General features: G+C 43.9%; 1 protein-coding gene across 1 annotated transcript in view; it reads right to left on the bottom strand.

Annotated features, from left to right (window-relative positions):
* LOC309400791 (serine/threonine-protein kinase TAO2-like) overlaps positions 1 to 16,171 on the bottom strand; it is a 140,753-nt gene that overhangs the window by 87,156 nt on the left and 37,426 nt on the right. The window contains exons 14-17 of the mRNA XM_081969458.1: positions 10,530 to 10,766; positions 2,481 to 2,609; positions 1,284 to 1,487; positions 100 to 339 (exon numbers count right to left, since the gene is read on the bottom strand). Of these exons, the coding sequence (XP_081825584.1) occupies positions 100 to 339; positions 1,284 to 1,487; positions 2,481 to 2,609; positions 10,530 to 10,766 (810 nt within the window). The remainder of the gene's footprint in view (positions 1 to 99; positions 340 to 1,283; positions 1,488 to 2,480; positions 2,610 to 10,529; positions 10,767 to 16,171) is intronic.

The raw sequence follows: 16,171 nt of genomic DNA, 5'->3' as shown, positions 1-16,171 counted from the left end.
TCATATCTGTCCATTTCTGTCACCCCTGCCCTGACTCTAGAATTCCCACAACCCTTCCAGGCACAACTGACAGCAAGGCGGCATGTAGGTAGCACCTACTTTGAGGCTTTTAGGCTGCTGCCGGACCTCCATGGCATGCTTCTGGCGTAGCTCCTGTTCACGGCGTTTATTGTATTCCAGCTGGTTTGACAGCTCAGTTTGGTGTTGCAGACGGGTAAGCTCTGTGCGTGTACGCTGGACAGTATGAAGGTGACGAAATTCCAACTCCTGGGTGGACTCATGCTGGCGCAGCAACATGGCACACTCCAGATCCTTCTGTGTTTGTTTCTTGTTCAGTTCCTAGAGGTCGGGGGTGGGGAAGAGAGCAGAGTCAGAATGTCATGTTCCATAGTTTATCTATGGTTCCAATATATATGAAATACTCAGCACTTTTCTTTCTTTTGTCCAATGAGTACTCTCTTCTCTAATGGCCTAACAACAGCAACCCTTTTTCATTGCCCTTTGACTTAGTATCCTATTTGTGTAAGTGAACAATATGAGAGTTGATACTATCAACTATGATATCCTTCTGGACCATTCTAGGGAATGGGAGTGGTTCTCCTCCTTTCTCTGTAGTTGGGTTTAGTTGGTGTTGGCAGGGAGATCAGGCCTGAGACTTTTGACACACAGGGTGGATTGTATCTTAATGCGCCTCATGCAATATGCCCCACATGTACTCCTATATAGTATCTAAATGGGACTGCTTTGATTTGGGGTAAGATATCATGATTATGATTTCCAACTATATGTCTTGACTCTGGGCTGATCAGGTGATTATCACAAGGTCTTGTTCCAGTCCTTGAGGCTGTGTGGATCTGGATGGGTAGTAACACCCAACCCTGAGAAGACCAAGTGGGTTTGAGTATGTGGACTACCCAGATCTGGAGATATTCCATCTTTACTCCATACACTCTCACTCTCCCCCACCCCCAGCCCTTAACCTTGGTTTAATGGTTTAATATTATACCCTGTTGAATGTTGCTATGGAATTGGGTGGCCTAACTTCATTTAATTAGTGGACATTTAATTAATAAATAAGTCACAAAGAGCTTGCAAAGGCAGGAATTCAAGTAACCATTCATTATGCCAACTCTTTCCAAAGAGATACAGGTGGAAAAAGGGACACACAATTTAGCCTGCCCAACACATCCACCCCTCAGAGTACATCTTTTGCAGTTTTGCTTTTCAATCACAGACAGACACCCCCTTCCTGCTCCCATCAGGCACCCATTACTGGTCCCCACCTCCCGCAGTAAGTCTTGGTCCAAGTTATGGCGTGCCAGCAGCATCTTGCGTTTGTACTGGCGGCATTGCAGCTCAAAGTACTGCCGCTGGCGCCGCAAAAGGTTGGCCTCTTCCTCGGCCTGATAATGTTGCATGTTCTCTTTTTGTCTCAGCAACCATTCCTGCTTTTCCCGCTTGGGTGTGCTCTGATTCTCTTGCAACTCCTGCAAAAGGAATAACACAAAAAAGTGAACACTCTTTTGTTGACACATAGGGCTACGCTTTGGCTGTTGAAGGGCAGCATGTTCACAAACTGCAATGACCAAGTTCATCTGACACACTAACACACAATTCAGTATATCGTTGAATTATGGTTTACGTGACATGCAAATTTAGATGTGGGGAAGTATAGTCATCGGCCCTCCAACATTTGGATACAAGACTGGAAAAGACTGTGGGTAGATTCCTCCAAATAGTGACAGCCCAGGGGTTTTGGAATACAGGTCTCATTATCTCTAGCTGACATACCAAGGCATATATTGAGGAAAGCTATCTTGGCAAACAGTTCATGGCTGGAGATTAAGAGGCGCAGACTTCCAAAATAATGCAAATAAATTATACCTGTGGGCAAATTTTCATTTCCTTTTTAATATACCTTTTTGTTTTTATCCTGGAGCAACAAACATGGGGGCTATAAAACCCTGACTTTCAACAAGTTCTCTCCATGTTTGCCACAGTGTGTGTGTGCTCAGTGAATAAAAATCGTGCCACTATCAAGGAAACAGATATTTCTATCTTTCTCTTCAAAGATACAGGCTGCATATCATTATAGGAACTGTCAGCATGACAGCATCAATCTCATTTGGTTATTTCTGGTCTTTTAGGACATGTTATTTTCCACCTATTCCTAAAAACCAGTTAAATATGTTATCTTCCCCTAAAGAAGGAATTTGCAGCATTATACATGAAATAAAACAAATCAAAATAAGAAGAGAACAAATTGTGGCAAGAATTGCTAGAAGTTGGGTGACATGTAAATTTAGCTCATCGTCTTCAATGTCATCATCACCATTGCCATAATCTCTGAAAGGCTTCATAGTCACAGGCAGAGGTAGGGCAGCAAAAGGAACTTTGGAAAGTCAGCTGTCAAACTAGTGTGGGATAATGAACTTTTGGCTTCCTGCTGCTACACTTTGCCACCCTTCAAATCAGGATACCTCTTTCAGCTGCTCCTTCCGTAACTTATATTGGCGCTTCTGTGATTCAAGTAAGTTGCCCAACTCCTTCTTCTGTTGACCCAAGATATGCTGCTGAAATTTCTTCTCTTCGGCCACAGCAGCTTTTGCCTGCAGAAGGGGGAGGAGTGGTCAGAGTCACCAATGATGGGAGTGGAACAGAAAGATGGTTTAGCCATGCCTACATGCTGGCAATTTTGTACATAGTCAGAACATCATCCAAGGCGGTGGGGGTGGGGGGAAACTAGACATTGCTGCACATGTGACTAATAACTTTAAACCATCCTTTAGAGCAGAGGCCCCCAAACACCGGCCCATTGGCAAGCAGGCCACTGAAGTGGGGTGGGTGGGTGAGTCTGCAAAGCTTCATCTGTGCTCATGCAGGATTAAGATTACACATGCGAAACCATGCCCCCCCCCCCCGAAACTGCCAAAGGGGCCCGCCACCGGTTTGTGGAACCAAAAAGGTTGGCCACCCCTGCTTTAGAAAGAAATGGGATTCCTAGTATAGGAAAGTGTACAATTTGACCTCTGGCAAGAAATGGCAAACTGTAGTGGAATGAAGATCCAGTGAGTAGATTGTCTCTTTGTAATTCCTCTCTGGACAAGGAGAGGACTTGAGATTGCCCACAAGTGCACCAGACAGTTTGCTCCTCAGGAGGAGACCTCAACACTGCAATCTCTGGTAGATTTAGAGCTCTGTGAGATGTGTTATCTTGCTCAACCCACAGTTGGGGCTTTCAAGGACAGTGGGTTTGCATATTTATTTTTCTAATCACTTTTGGAAACTGCTTGTTGACTGCCGTTCAGCTATTAGGAACCTTTGGATTGACAAGTTTTACAGCACTGGATGAGTTTCCTTCAATCCTTAGTGAAAAAAGTTTTAAATACAGATGTCAACTTGTAAAGCGTTGCCATGACTATTATCAGGTTGGCATTGGAGGGAAGATTCCATGCATACCTTCGGCTAGAGTCGGATCTCATATTTCTACAACCTTGTTGGTGAATGTGATTTATGACCCAGACAGAGGGGAGGGGACACAGGGGTAAAGTTCAAACACAATTAAGCGGTAGCCAGTTTCGGCTCCGCAGGAGAACATGCCAGAATGTTGATCCTAATAAATGAATGGATTTCTTTTGAACTTTGTCTTGAGGCTCGTAAATTAATTAGGTCATCTTCTGGGAACTTCACAGAGAGCCGAAACTGACTTTAAAAATCTATCAAGATTTCTGGGTTTCCTGAATCCCAGGCTCTCCAAGCACTCCCCCAATTTTTGGGGTGCTTGGAGGGAAAATCAGGCAACCATGGCTGAAGAGAGAGACCTCAAAACTCCAGACAGCCAAGCTGTGATGCCTTTCCCAGCAGCAGAAGCAAGAAAGGATGAGTACTGGTGGAAATTAGCCCCTAAGGCAGCTGAAGTAGAGTTCCCTTACCCTAGTCCCCAGATACAGGGAAGGGTCTCAAGCGATCAGGCAAGGGTGGACTGGAGGTGGGACTGGGAACAAGCCAGGCTCCCAAAGCCCCAGATGGAATCCCTGGAGAGTGCAATAGAGACACAGAGGGAGGACTTTGACTGGACCACCATTGCTGATGAGGGGCCATCATGCCACCCAAAAGAGAGGGGAGGGACATCTGAACCTGTTGAGCGGCGGACACGCAGACTGGAGCGCAGCCCCGCTCTTCCACCCAATAGAAGCAGAAGGAGCCCGAAACTGCAACCAGTGCCTCTCCCACGCAGCAGGAAGGCTGCCCAGGGCAGACAAACCCCACCCTCCCTCCAAACTAGAGGTGAGGAAGACGGCCAGCCATATCAGGCACAAGCATACACAGGCCGACAGGAGCTTGGAGGACTGGGGCTGAATGACCCGCTCCAATTCAGGGGAAAGTTTGACAGGGACTCAGACCAGCTAGCTCTATTCCTTGATTCAGCTGATATCCACCTAGAATGCTATGGGCACCTCTACCCATCCCCCAGGGCCATGGTGAATACCATCACAGAGGGGCTAGAGGGAGAAGCAAGGGAATGGTTAGCAGCCCTCCACAAGAGGAGAGCCCCCCAACTGCAAGACATAGATGACTTCCTGCAACTGCTAGAGGCCAGATTTCAGAAGGTGGAGGAGGACCCATATGCAGAAGAGGAACTCAGCAACCTAAAGCAGAGGGGCCGCCCATCAAAGAGCACATCCGTGAATTCAGGAGGGTCATAGGAAGGCTACCCCCTTTACGAGAGCGGCTGCTGGTGCATTTTTTCAGAACAAGCCTGGACAAGCAAATTGCCCAGGTAACCGCATACCGTGACATCCCAAATCGACTGAGTGGTTCCGAGTAGCAACAAAAGTCGACAGCGGGCTATGCGCCGACGACATGAGAAAGCAATCGGACACAAAAGAGAGAGGTCAACCTGACCTGACACCACCCAGCCGACGGGGAACCACAGCACCACAACAGGCCCTGAGACCAGCCCTCCCTCGAAGTCCGCTGAAATGCTACAGATGTGGGGGGATGGGCCAAATGGCAGCTGCATGCCCAGCCCCAGCCCCAAAACCAAGGCCAAACTTACCACCCAGGGCACGACCAGAACGAGGCCCCAAACGGACCACCAACACATCCAGGAAAGCCCTCCAGGCTGCAGAGGCCCCTTCCCCCTCAGGCGAAAGTGGTGGAACCCCAGGCAATGACAACCAGTCGCCCAAATCATATGACAGCGAGGACGAGGGAGAAAATGACCCAATGGTGAGTGAGCCAATTCATCCTTTCCTTTTTCCAATACGCCTCACAGCCCCAAAAACAGGAAACCAGGGGGATTTTCAAGCCCTAATAGACTCAGGCTGCACGAGGTGCTTGATCAACCTAACCACAGTCCTGAAACTGGAAATCAGAGCAAAAAGACTGGCCCACCTAATCCGGTTTGAGCAGGTCGACGGGTCCCTAATGGGAGGAGCTTATGGCACCCACCTGACTGAACCAGTGAGGCTAGAGCTAGCGGATCACTGGGAAGTAATTCGATTCATAATAGCCCCCAAAATGACAGATGCAGTCATGCTGGGACTTTCCTGGCTAGACAAGTGGGGACCGACCATCTGGTGGAAAGAGGGTACCAGCAGACTTAGGATATCAAGGGGCCCCCAACCCCTCCCACACCAGCTAGCAGAAACACCACCCGCACAGGACCCCCCCCCCAAAAGAGCCCACAAGAACAACTGGCAACCACATCCGACAAAACCCCAGAGGCCGAACTGATTCCGATGGAATAACAGGACCTCGCAGAAGTATTCAGCGAGGCCGAGTGCGATGTTCTGCCTCCTCACCATGAGACAGACTGTGCCATCTAAATCATCCCCGGGGCAAAACTACCCAAGCCCAAACTGTACGCCATGACACCCCGGGAAATGCAAGAGATGCGCAAATACATAAGTCAAAAACCTAACAAGGGGGTTCATCGAGCCAGCCAAGCCACGGGTCGCGGTACCAGCCCTCTTCAAAGAGAAAAAAGATATAACTATGAGATTGTGTGTGGACTTTCGGGGGATAAATGGGGTGTGCGTACACAACTTACACCCGCTTCCCCCTCATGAAGGACATGCTATCTCATCTGGCCAAGGGAAAAGACTTCACCAAACTAGACCTCAGAGAAGCATATTACCGAGTACAAATCAGAGAGGGAGATGAGTGGAAAACAGCATTCAACTGCCCCCTAGGGAGCTTTCAATTCAAAGTGATGCCTTTCAGACTACAGGGGCCCCCAGCGGTATTCATAGAGTTAATAAACGAGGTGCTGCATGAGCACCTATACAAGGGGGTCCTCGTCTACCTGGCCAACATTCTCATCTACACTGAGACCATGGATGACCACATACCCCTGGTCCGCCAAGTACTGGAAAAACTTCTGGCAGCCAACCTGTATGTCAAGGTATCAAAATGCGAAGTCCACCGTGCACGGTTAGACTACCTGGGTTACTGAGTGTCAAATGAGGGAATAGAGATGGACCCAGCCAAAGTACAAGCTGTCTTAGGCTGGCAACCACCTCGCACCCGCAGACAGCTACAAAGCTTCCTAGGGTTCGCGTACTTCTACAGGCAATTCATCCCATCCTTTGCAAAAATTGCCAAACCCCTGACAGACCTCCTGAAGACAGAGAGCCCAGGAACGAAACCTCATCCGGGACAACACCTACAGTGGGACCTAACCTGCCAAGAGGCATTCGAAACAGTAAAAGAAATGTTTGTAAAGGAGCCGGTGCTGAAGCATCCTGACCCTGAGCAACCTTTCGTGGAGCCAAGCAGATGCCAGCAACATGGCAGTGGGAGCGGTGCTACTCCAAAGAAACAACCAAGAAAACTTACAACCCTGCACCTACACCTTCCGCAAGCTCACAGACACAGAGAGACGATGGGCCACGTGGGAAAAGGAGGCTTTCGCAGTGAGATGGACACTGCTGACCTGGAGACACCTGTTGGAAGGGGGCCAGAAACCGTTCGAAGTCTGGACTGACCACAAAAATCTGGAGGCGCTTAGGACCCGACGGAAACTATCACCCAAACAAGTCCGATGGGCTCAATACTTCAACCGTTTTGATTTTGTGTTAAAGCACATTCCAGGGGGGAGGAACTTTCTAGCTGACGCCCTCTCCCGCATGCCTCAGTACATAATGTGAACGGGAGCACGTAGTGGACGCCATCATTCCCTCTACCCAAACTGCTGCCCACGTGACCACCAGGCATCAACGCCGTGACCGGCAAAACCAACCCGGAAGCGACTTAACCACGGGGCTAAAAACCGAACTGCTAGCAGACCCCTGGTTCCAAAACAACCAACACATCTTGACAAAATGAGATGACCTTGCATGAAAGGGGACGAAACTCTACGTCCCAGAATCCCTACGCACCCTAATTCTCCAGAGGAGCCACGACGCCAAACCGGCAGGCCACTTTGGGTTCCTAAAGACTTTACACTTAGCCCGAAGGCAATTCTGGTGGCCTGGCATAAAGAAAAATGTGGATAGTTATGTGAAAAGTTGCACCATCTGCGCCACAATGAAGAGACGACCAGGAAACCCCCCCGGATTGCTGCAAACAGTAGCAGAGCCAACGAGGCTGTGGGAGGAGATTGCAATGGACCTTATAGTAGAGTTGCCGAAAAGTGGGGGGAAACACACTGATTTGGACTGTAATAGACCTGTTCTCCAACCAGGCACACTTCATACCCTGCAGCGGACTACCCTTGGCTCGCAAGTGGCTAAACTGCTCATGAAGCATATCTACCGACTGCATGGATTACCTCGAAGAATTATCTCAGACAGAGGGGTCCAGTTCACGGGTAAGTTCTGGAGGAAGTTCCTGCGGTCCATTGGGTCATCTCAGGGTCTTAGTTCAGCTTTTCATCCGAGCACCAATGGGGCAGCAGAGAGACTGAACGCCATGGTAGAGCAGTACCTGAGGCGCTACGTGAACTATCAGCAGTCCAATTGGGCAGACCTTTTATCTTTTGCTGAGGTCGTGTACAATGCTGTTCATAGTAGCACATGACTCACACCGTTCAAAATAGTGAGCGGTATGGACTTCGTCCCAATGCCTGAGTATCCAAGGGATCCCCCCTCCTCAGTCAGCTTGACTGATTGGATGTCGATGCTGAATGCAACCTGGGAGAATGTCAAAAAAAGCGCTGGCTAAAGCGGCACAAACCTATAAGAAACAGGCAGATAAACACAGGGCTCCACAACGGCCATTTCGGGTGGGAGAGAAGGTTTACCTCTCCACAAAATATTTGAGATTAAACCTGCCTAGCAAGAAACTGGGCCAAAGTTTATGGGACCATTCCCCATAGTAAAGATCATCAACCCAGTCACAGTGCAATTGAAACTGCCTCGATTGTTGGGGAAGATACACCCAGCATTCCATAGTAGCCTCTTAAAACCTGTGTTTGGATCCACTCTGAGTCCACTACCCCGGGAGCCCCCGGGCCCTGTGGTCATAGGGGGCCAAACCCATTATGAAGTTTAACGAGTCCTTGATTCGAGGTGGCACAGGAGACAACTCCAGTACTTAATCAAGTGGAAGGGCTACCCCTTATCAGAGGCATCTTGGGTAAAAAGTAGGAATATCCAGGCTGATCGCCTTATAGCAAAATTCCATGCAGAAAATCCAGGCAAGCCTGGGGGAGGAACGCATCTCTAAATTATATACCTGTACTCAAATTGTTTCTGTGTCACACAGGTCGCTTTCGGGAAGTGAGGGGAGCTGGATGTCAACTTGTAAAGCGTTGCCATGACTATTATCAGGTTGGTATTGGAGGGAGGATTCCATGCATACCTTTGGCCAGAGTCGGATCTCATATTTCTACAACCTTGTTGGTGAATGTGATTTATGACACAGACAGAGGGGAGGGGACACAGGGGTAAAGTTCAAATGCAATTAAGCGGAAGTTAGTTTCGGCTCCACAGAAGAACATGCCAGAATGTTGATCCTAATAAATGAATGGATTTCTTTTGAACTTTGTCTTGAGGCTTGTAAATTAATTAGGTCATCTTCTGGGAACTTCACAACAAAGTTAAGTTGTTAAAAAATATTTTAGAATAAACAGCAAAAGGTGATTAAAACGTTGATTTTGGAAAGTTGCAAGTCAATGAGGGGCCAAGATAGATTTAAAATAAAATTTGGGAATTAACTGAAAGAATCCTTCCCATGGGAAAATTATTTTGTTTTGAATTCTCCTAAACAAAATCATGATAGGGTAAGACTTTGAAGGTTCAACATTAGAGGGAACCAAAAGGAGCTAAAGATAACAATTAAACAGGAACACTTAAATTTGAGTTACTAACATAGAATGAAGCAAAATATTTTAATATGGGATACATTGAAAGACTGCCTTGAACAATGTCAATTTTACAAGTGTCTGCCTCTAATTAGACTGTTTCAAGGATGTTAGGGAAGAGGAACAGGTTTTACTTGTCAAGATTGAGAGTTTCATTTAAAAATGACAGGTACAAGAATGATATGGAAAAAGATATTCTGGGTATACAAAAGAAACTGGCTGATGTCTTAATAATTAAAAAGGATAATATACTAAGAGTAATTTTCCTATACTCAATTTACAGAAGAAAGCTTTGAAGAATTTTGTAGAGGGGACAAAGAAAATATGAAAAGAAGTAAAGTTCTAGAACATTATTTGAATGGGACCAAGATTGTTAAAAGCAAAGGGAAGGAATATCAAGTTGGTCGATTTTTTCAAGGTTAAAATAGATATGCTGTTATCTCCAGAAACCTCATAGTGAACTTTTGCTGACCAGGACTGAGATCACAAGAGATGGGAAGCAAGAAGAGACCATGTGCTGTATTTTAAAAGAAAGTAATGAGTTACTAAAATTGCTTATACTTGTGATGAAGCAGAAGTCAATTCTTTGCATAGTTCTTTTTTTCTTGATTATATTCTTATTTTTGTATTTTTTCTATTTTTATTTTCTTCCATTTTCTGCACTTTCTATTTTTTTTCTTTTTTTTTAGTTGTATTGGTTTTTAATGTCTGGAATTGTAATAGTTAATAAAAATATTATATAATAATTGTACAATTTATACAAGGCATAACATTTCTTGACAACCAGGAGAATTGGTTGTAAACACCTGTCTGAATTATTCAATTCTTTGGGGAGGATGTTTTAATTTTAAAGAATAGATCAGATCCAGGAACATACGGGCCTGTTATGATCTCACCTATTTCTGTTTAGGATAATTGATCTCCTTGCTTTCAATGGCAAGTTAATACTGATCTACCAAAGTGACCAGTTCATTGCTGATGTGGCCAGAAGGAATGGGAGCAATCAGAACAGTATGAGTTAATCAGAGAGGCTCTTCCCAAGCAACCCTGTAACGCTTTATTTAATCTCACAAGAGTTTTGTATAAATGTGTATGAGAAGGAATAATCAAAAGGAAATAGGGGAAATAATTACTTCAATTTGGAGATGGTTTCATTTGTAGTTTCTATCCCTTTGTCCAAGTGATTTTCCATCTTCCTATCCAACTCTCCTGTCCTCACCTCTTTCTCAAAAATAGCCTGATGCTTCTTGGCCAGTTTTTCAGCCTCAGCCGAGAAGTTGTTGCGGTGAGCCTCAAGCTCTTTATCGAGGCGCAGCTGGTGCTCATCCAGTTCAGCCCGCAGTTTGTTCTCCAAAGCCAGCAACTGTTTCTGATGTTGACGCCGCATCCGTTTGTAGCCGCTCATCTGATCCCGCAGTGCTGAGTCTTGCTCATGTTCCTGGATTTGGCGAGTCACCTGAAAGAATGGAAGACAGGAAGAGAAAAACAGGAAAATCTAATTTAATCCAAAATTGTGATATGTAGACAACACCATTCATGGGCTTATTACGGAACTAATCCTGCCGTGGGGTAAACTGAAGTGTTGTGCACATTCAAATCTGAAGCAGGCAAGGATCTTCTGATTGGGTATGAGCATCTTCTCACTCCCTCTTGGCTGATCCTTCAAGAATCTTACCTTTTCCTGGATTTGAATGGTGCCTGAAGGGGCTCAGGAAAAATTACCTTCCAGTCAAGGAGAGGTTAGGGTGATGGGAGACAGGGCAGCAGTGGGCAGTTTCCCACTACCACTTGCATTGTGTCAGCCCAAGAAAAGGCACAGCTTGTTGAAGGAGCCTCCAAAAAGTAGAAAAAGAGAGCTCACACTACATTCTATGTATGTACCCTTGTGCACTTCCATTCAAACTATAGCACGCCTTTAGTGCACAGAACTTCCCTTGATAGTAAAGAAATCTAACAGGTTTTCATTCAAGATGACTCATCTTAGATCAACAAACGAAGGAGTAAAACATGACATATATTCAGAAGACTAACACTTTTCTAACATGTGTAACATGATTCTTATTTTGGCATGATGATTGAAATTGGGAATGCTGGTTTTGCACTTTTGACATAGAAACCATGTGAAAACTGAATTCAGATCTGAAATGATTCAACACAGATAAAAAACAGGAAAAACATTGAATCTCCCAAATGTGCCCTCATTAAGTCCCATCTTTGTTCACCTGGTATGGTTCTACTCATTTTACATCCTTGCCCTTCCCTCTGCAATCCTTACCGCTATCATCATCCAAATATTACTGTAAATAGCATATTTAGCTTCTGAAAGTTTGCCACCCCACTCCAGTTGTGTTCTAAAGCAAATAACTGAAACAATCAAATTATTAATGATTCAGAATTTCTTTAATTGCATGGGATTTAATGAAGCAGCTGTCTTAAGAAACAGAAGCATTCACATTTTAAATAAATATTGCTAACCTCTCTTAGAAAATTGTTGAAAAAATGTTCTCAATACAAAAGGTGCAGCTTTCTGGCACTTACCCACCATTCTGGTCTTACCAAAGGAAACTTTAAAATATTTTGCTTGATCAGCTCCTAAATAATGTTAAAAATAATAACACTTTCCAAAGCCATCTTGTTCACCATGAATATACCTTTTTCTAAAAAAACAGACAATACAATAATAGAATAGCAGAGTTGGAAGGGACCTTGGAGGTCTTCTAGTCCAACCCCGCCTAGGCAGAAAACCCTACACCATTTCAGACAAATGGCTATCCAACATCTTCTTAAAGACTTCCAGTGTTGGGGCATTCACAACTTCTGGAGGCAAGCTGTTCCACTGATTAATTGCTCTAACTGTCAGGAAGTTTCTCCTCAGTTCTAAGTTGCTTCTCTCCTTGATTAGTTTCCACCCATTGCTTCTTGTTCTACCCTCAGGTGCCTTGGAAAATAGTTTGACAGTATTCCAAGTGTGGCCTTACCAAGGCATTATAAAGTGGTATTAACACTTCACGTGATCTTGATTCTATCCCTCTGTTGATGCAGCCTAGAACTGTGTTGGCTTTTTTGGCAGCTGCTGCACACTGCTGGCTCATATTTAAATGGTTGTCCACTAGGACTCAAAGATCCCTTTCACAGTTACTACTGTTGAGCAAGGTACCACCTATACTGTATACTGCATTTCGTTTTTGTTGCCTAAATGTAGAACCTTACTCTTTTCACCATTGAATTTCATTTTATTAGATAATGCCCAATGTTCAAGTTTGTCAAGATCCTTCTGTATCTTTAGCCTGTCTTCTGGAGTGTTGGCTATTCCTGCCAGCTTGGTGTCATCTGCAAATTTGATGAGTTCCCCATTTATTCCCTAATCCAAATCATTGATGAAGATGTTGCAGAGTACTGGGCCCAAAACAGAGCCTTGGGGTACTCCACTGCATACATCCCTCCATGTAGATGCAGTTCCATTGAGGACTACACGTTGAGTCCGGTTGGTCAGCCAGTTACGAATCCATCTGGTGGTGATGCTGTCTAGCCCACATTCTTCTACTTTATCTAGTAGTAGGTTATGGTCTACCTTATCAAATGCCTTACTGAAGTCCAAGTAAACTATATCGACGGCATTCCTCTGGTCCACTAATTTTGTCACTTTGTCAAAGAAAGCAATAAGATTAGTCTGGCATGATCTCTTTTGGACAAGCCCATGTTGGCTTTTGGCTATTACTTTGTTTGCTTCTAGGTGTTCGCTAATTCGTTGCTTGATTATCTTTTCCAGAATCTTTCCTGGTATTGAGGTCAGGCTGATAGGTCTGTAGTTTCCTGGATCTATTTTTTTTCCTTTTTTGAAGATGGGAACCACATCAGCTCTTTTCCAGTCCTCTGGTACTTCCCCGGTGCTCCAGGATCTCTGAAAGATATGGTTCAGTGGTTCTGAGATCTCGTCTGCCAGTTCCTTCAGAACCCTGGGGTGTAATCCATCCGGTCCTGGTGATTTGAACTCGTCTAGGGTAGACAGGTGCTCACTTACCATTTTCTTCCCTATTTCAACTTGTGTTCCTAATCTGCAACTTTCTCCCAGCAATAACTGACAGAACAACTGAATTTCAGGTAGTTCAGATTTCTTTCTGTCCTAATTTTCTCTGCTTCTTGGTTAACAACTGCACTGCAGCAAATTCCTATAGAGCTCCAGATGCCACAAACATTGAAACTTCACTGACTAATACATTAAGAGAAAGGAAGAAGAAGGTTTAGTAGGCAAATTATGAAGCCACCAGCAAAGGATGCTGGCAAAACAAAAAGGACCGAAACCAACTGAGATCAAGTTTGGCGTAGGGATGAAGGTGCTGGACCAGAAACCAGGAAACTGTTGAGTTTTAGTCCTTCTTTAGGCATGAAAAGTAGCTAGTGACTTTGGCCATACTCTTAATCAGTCAATCCATAGAAGGCAAGACCATTCTATGCACTGCTTTGAGTTGTACAAAATATGAAGGTAGGTTTATCAATGCAATAAAATATAAGCAAGTTTCGGACTTCCGGGGTGGAATCATGCTGCTGCTGAGCAGAAGAACAGGGCTCTGTTCTTTCTACCCGATTTTCCATGCCAGGCGGCTTGCAAAGGCAGAGCTGGGTCTCGGAGGGACCAGCGACAGAGAGGGGAAGCTTGGAGGATAACAGGGAGAGGTGCGATCCCCTGTTATAGTAGGAGAAACCTCTCAAATCCGACACAGGAGAGACTGGCCTTTATGGCCGGATCCGGAGGCGTGACAGCCCTTTAAATGGAGAAGGGGAAACAGCTGAAAGTATCGGTGGATTTCGAGGCGTTGGAATGAAGTACTGGTGTGACTCTCAGGAAGTGTAAACCTATAGCCTAGTGGGTGAGTGAGTCTCCAAGGTGGGAAAAAAAAGCGGCACTTTAGCAGTGGGAGCGGAACCTTGAGAAAACGGAGTTAACATTCAGAGAAGGAATGAAGGAAATGTACTGACGGCTTGAACTTGCTGGAGAATTACTACAGGCAGAAGGAACATGAGCTGAGATTGTGATTAGACTGGGACTAAACATTGTGGATTGCAGAAAAGGAAAGAACAAGCTACAAGAAGCTTCTGCCTGGGAAGAAGACAGTGGAAATTTGATCTGGCAGGGGAAGCGAGAGAACTGTGATAGTGACAGTGCTAAATAGATAGAAGGCAACATCCTGGACTTTAAGGGAGGAGAAGCTGATGCAACTGTAAGAACAAAGAAAAAGAACTTTCTAAGTTTCCAGAAATCTGTACAATTTAAGTAACCTGATATAAGTATATAAAATCCTGTATAGATATTATTTACTGCATAGCTGTTCGTTTAAAACTAGAATTGGAACTTTACAAAGAATATCTTAAAGATCTTCATATTTTATACTCTCTGACATATATATTCTCATATATTCTCATAGATACTTATAGATAATACCCAGTGGACATATGTGTATGTGAAAGCAAACTTACATAACTTATATAGTATATTTATATATCCTAGATATTTTTATAACGTAATCAATTTAATAATCAAGTAAAAAAAACATTACATATATTTATTTATATTTATATTCTTATAAGTAGACTTAAGGTATTAAACCTGTGATATAAGTATTATAAGTATTACTCATAGTAAATGCAATATCTATAATTTTTATATTTCTTACAATTAAATAAAAATAGATTAAGATTAGTATAACTGTTTATGTTAGTAGTCAGAACTGTTAGACCATCATTAGATTATTATTAGATCATTAATTATATCACTCAATTGTATAAATAGGGTATTGATTGTATAATATAGGGTATTCAATATTGTGGTCACCAATAATAGTTAGTGAAGTAGGTGGAAGAATTGTGAGGAAGTGAGGTAGAGACAAAAAAACCACATAGATAGATAAAAGGGAACAACGGGGACATATGTTACTGTGAAAGAACTTTTTAAAAAACATTAAAATGGGTTAAACCACCAGTAACCAAAAGGGGGGGGGGGAGACACAGACACAACCACAACGATAGCATCCCCATCAGGCCCACGTTCAGTGAAAAGCATGCTAGGAGGTGAGAAATCAGGCTCCGCTATAAATCTACAAAACGTGCAATCTGGAAACGCATTAGTCCTAATAAATGAATGGGGGCTTTTTTTGAATTTCGTCTCGGGACTCGTAAATTAATTAGGGCAACTCTTGGAACCTTCACACAATCAACCCTAACATCAATTCAGGAGACAATGATGAAGATGCAGGAGGTAATGACAAAAAGTCTTGAAGAATGTAACAGTGATATGGGGAGGTGAAAGGAGAGCTATGCAAACTAGATGATAAAATTGGTACAATACAGGAAAAGATAATATAAAATGAGCAAAAAATCAAAATAGTGGAAACTAGAATGGAACAAACAGAAAAAAAACTACATAAAACAGAAAGTAAAATGATGGCGGTAAACAAAGAAATGGAAGAGGCCAGTTAGAGATGGAGAGATCAATGTTTTATCTTAGATTCCAAAATATAGTGGAAACTAAGGAGGAAGATCTTTCAAAGTTAATGGCCAAACTTCTGCAAAAAAGCAAGCCGGAAGTGGAAAATGACTTGGACGAAGTGTAGAGGGTCCACACAAACTATGCACGCAGACATAAACTTCCAAGAGAGATACATGTAAAATTTACAAGAAAAAAGACAAGAGATGAAGTCTACAGCAAAACAAGAGAAGAGTCTTTGGTTTATAAGGGAAAAGAAATCATAACATTAAAACCGATACCAAAACGGATAAGGGAACGAAGAAGAAACTACCATTTCCTATCGACCCAATTGCTCAAATACAGAGTGATGTTTAGAAGGCTTATCCATGAGGGAATGC

This window comes from Natrix helvetica (assembly GCF_964273705.1).
Source record: "Natrix helvetica genome assembly, chromosome: W".
Taxonomy (NCBI): Eukaryota; Metazoa; Chordata; class Lepidosauria; order Squamata; family Natricidae; genus Natrix; species Natrix helvetica.
The sequence above is the reverse complement of the archived record's forward strand: the minus strand, read 5'-3'. Positions and strand labels throughout refer to the sequence as shown.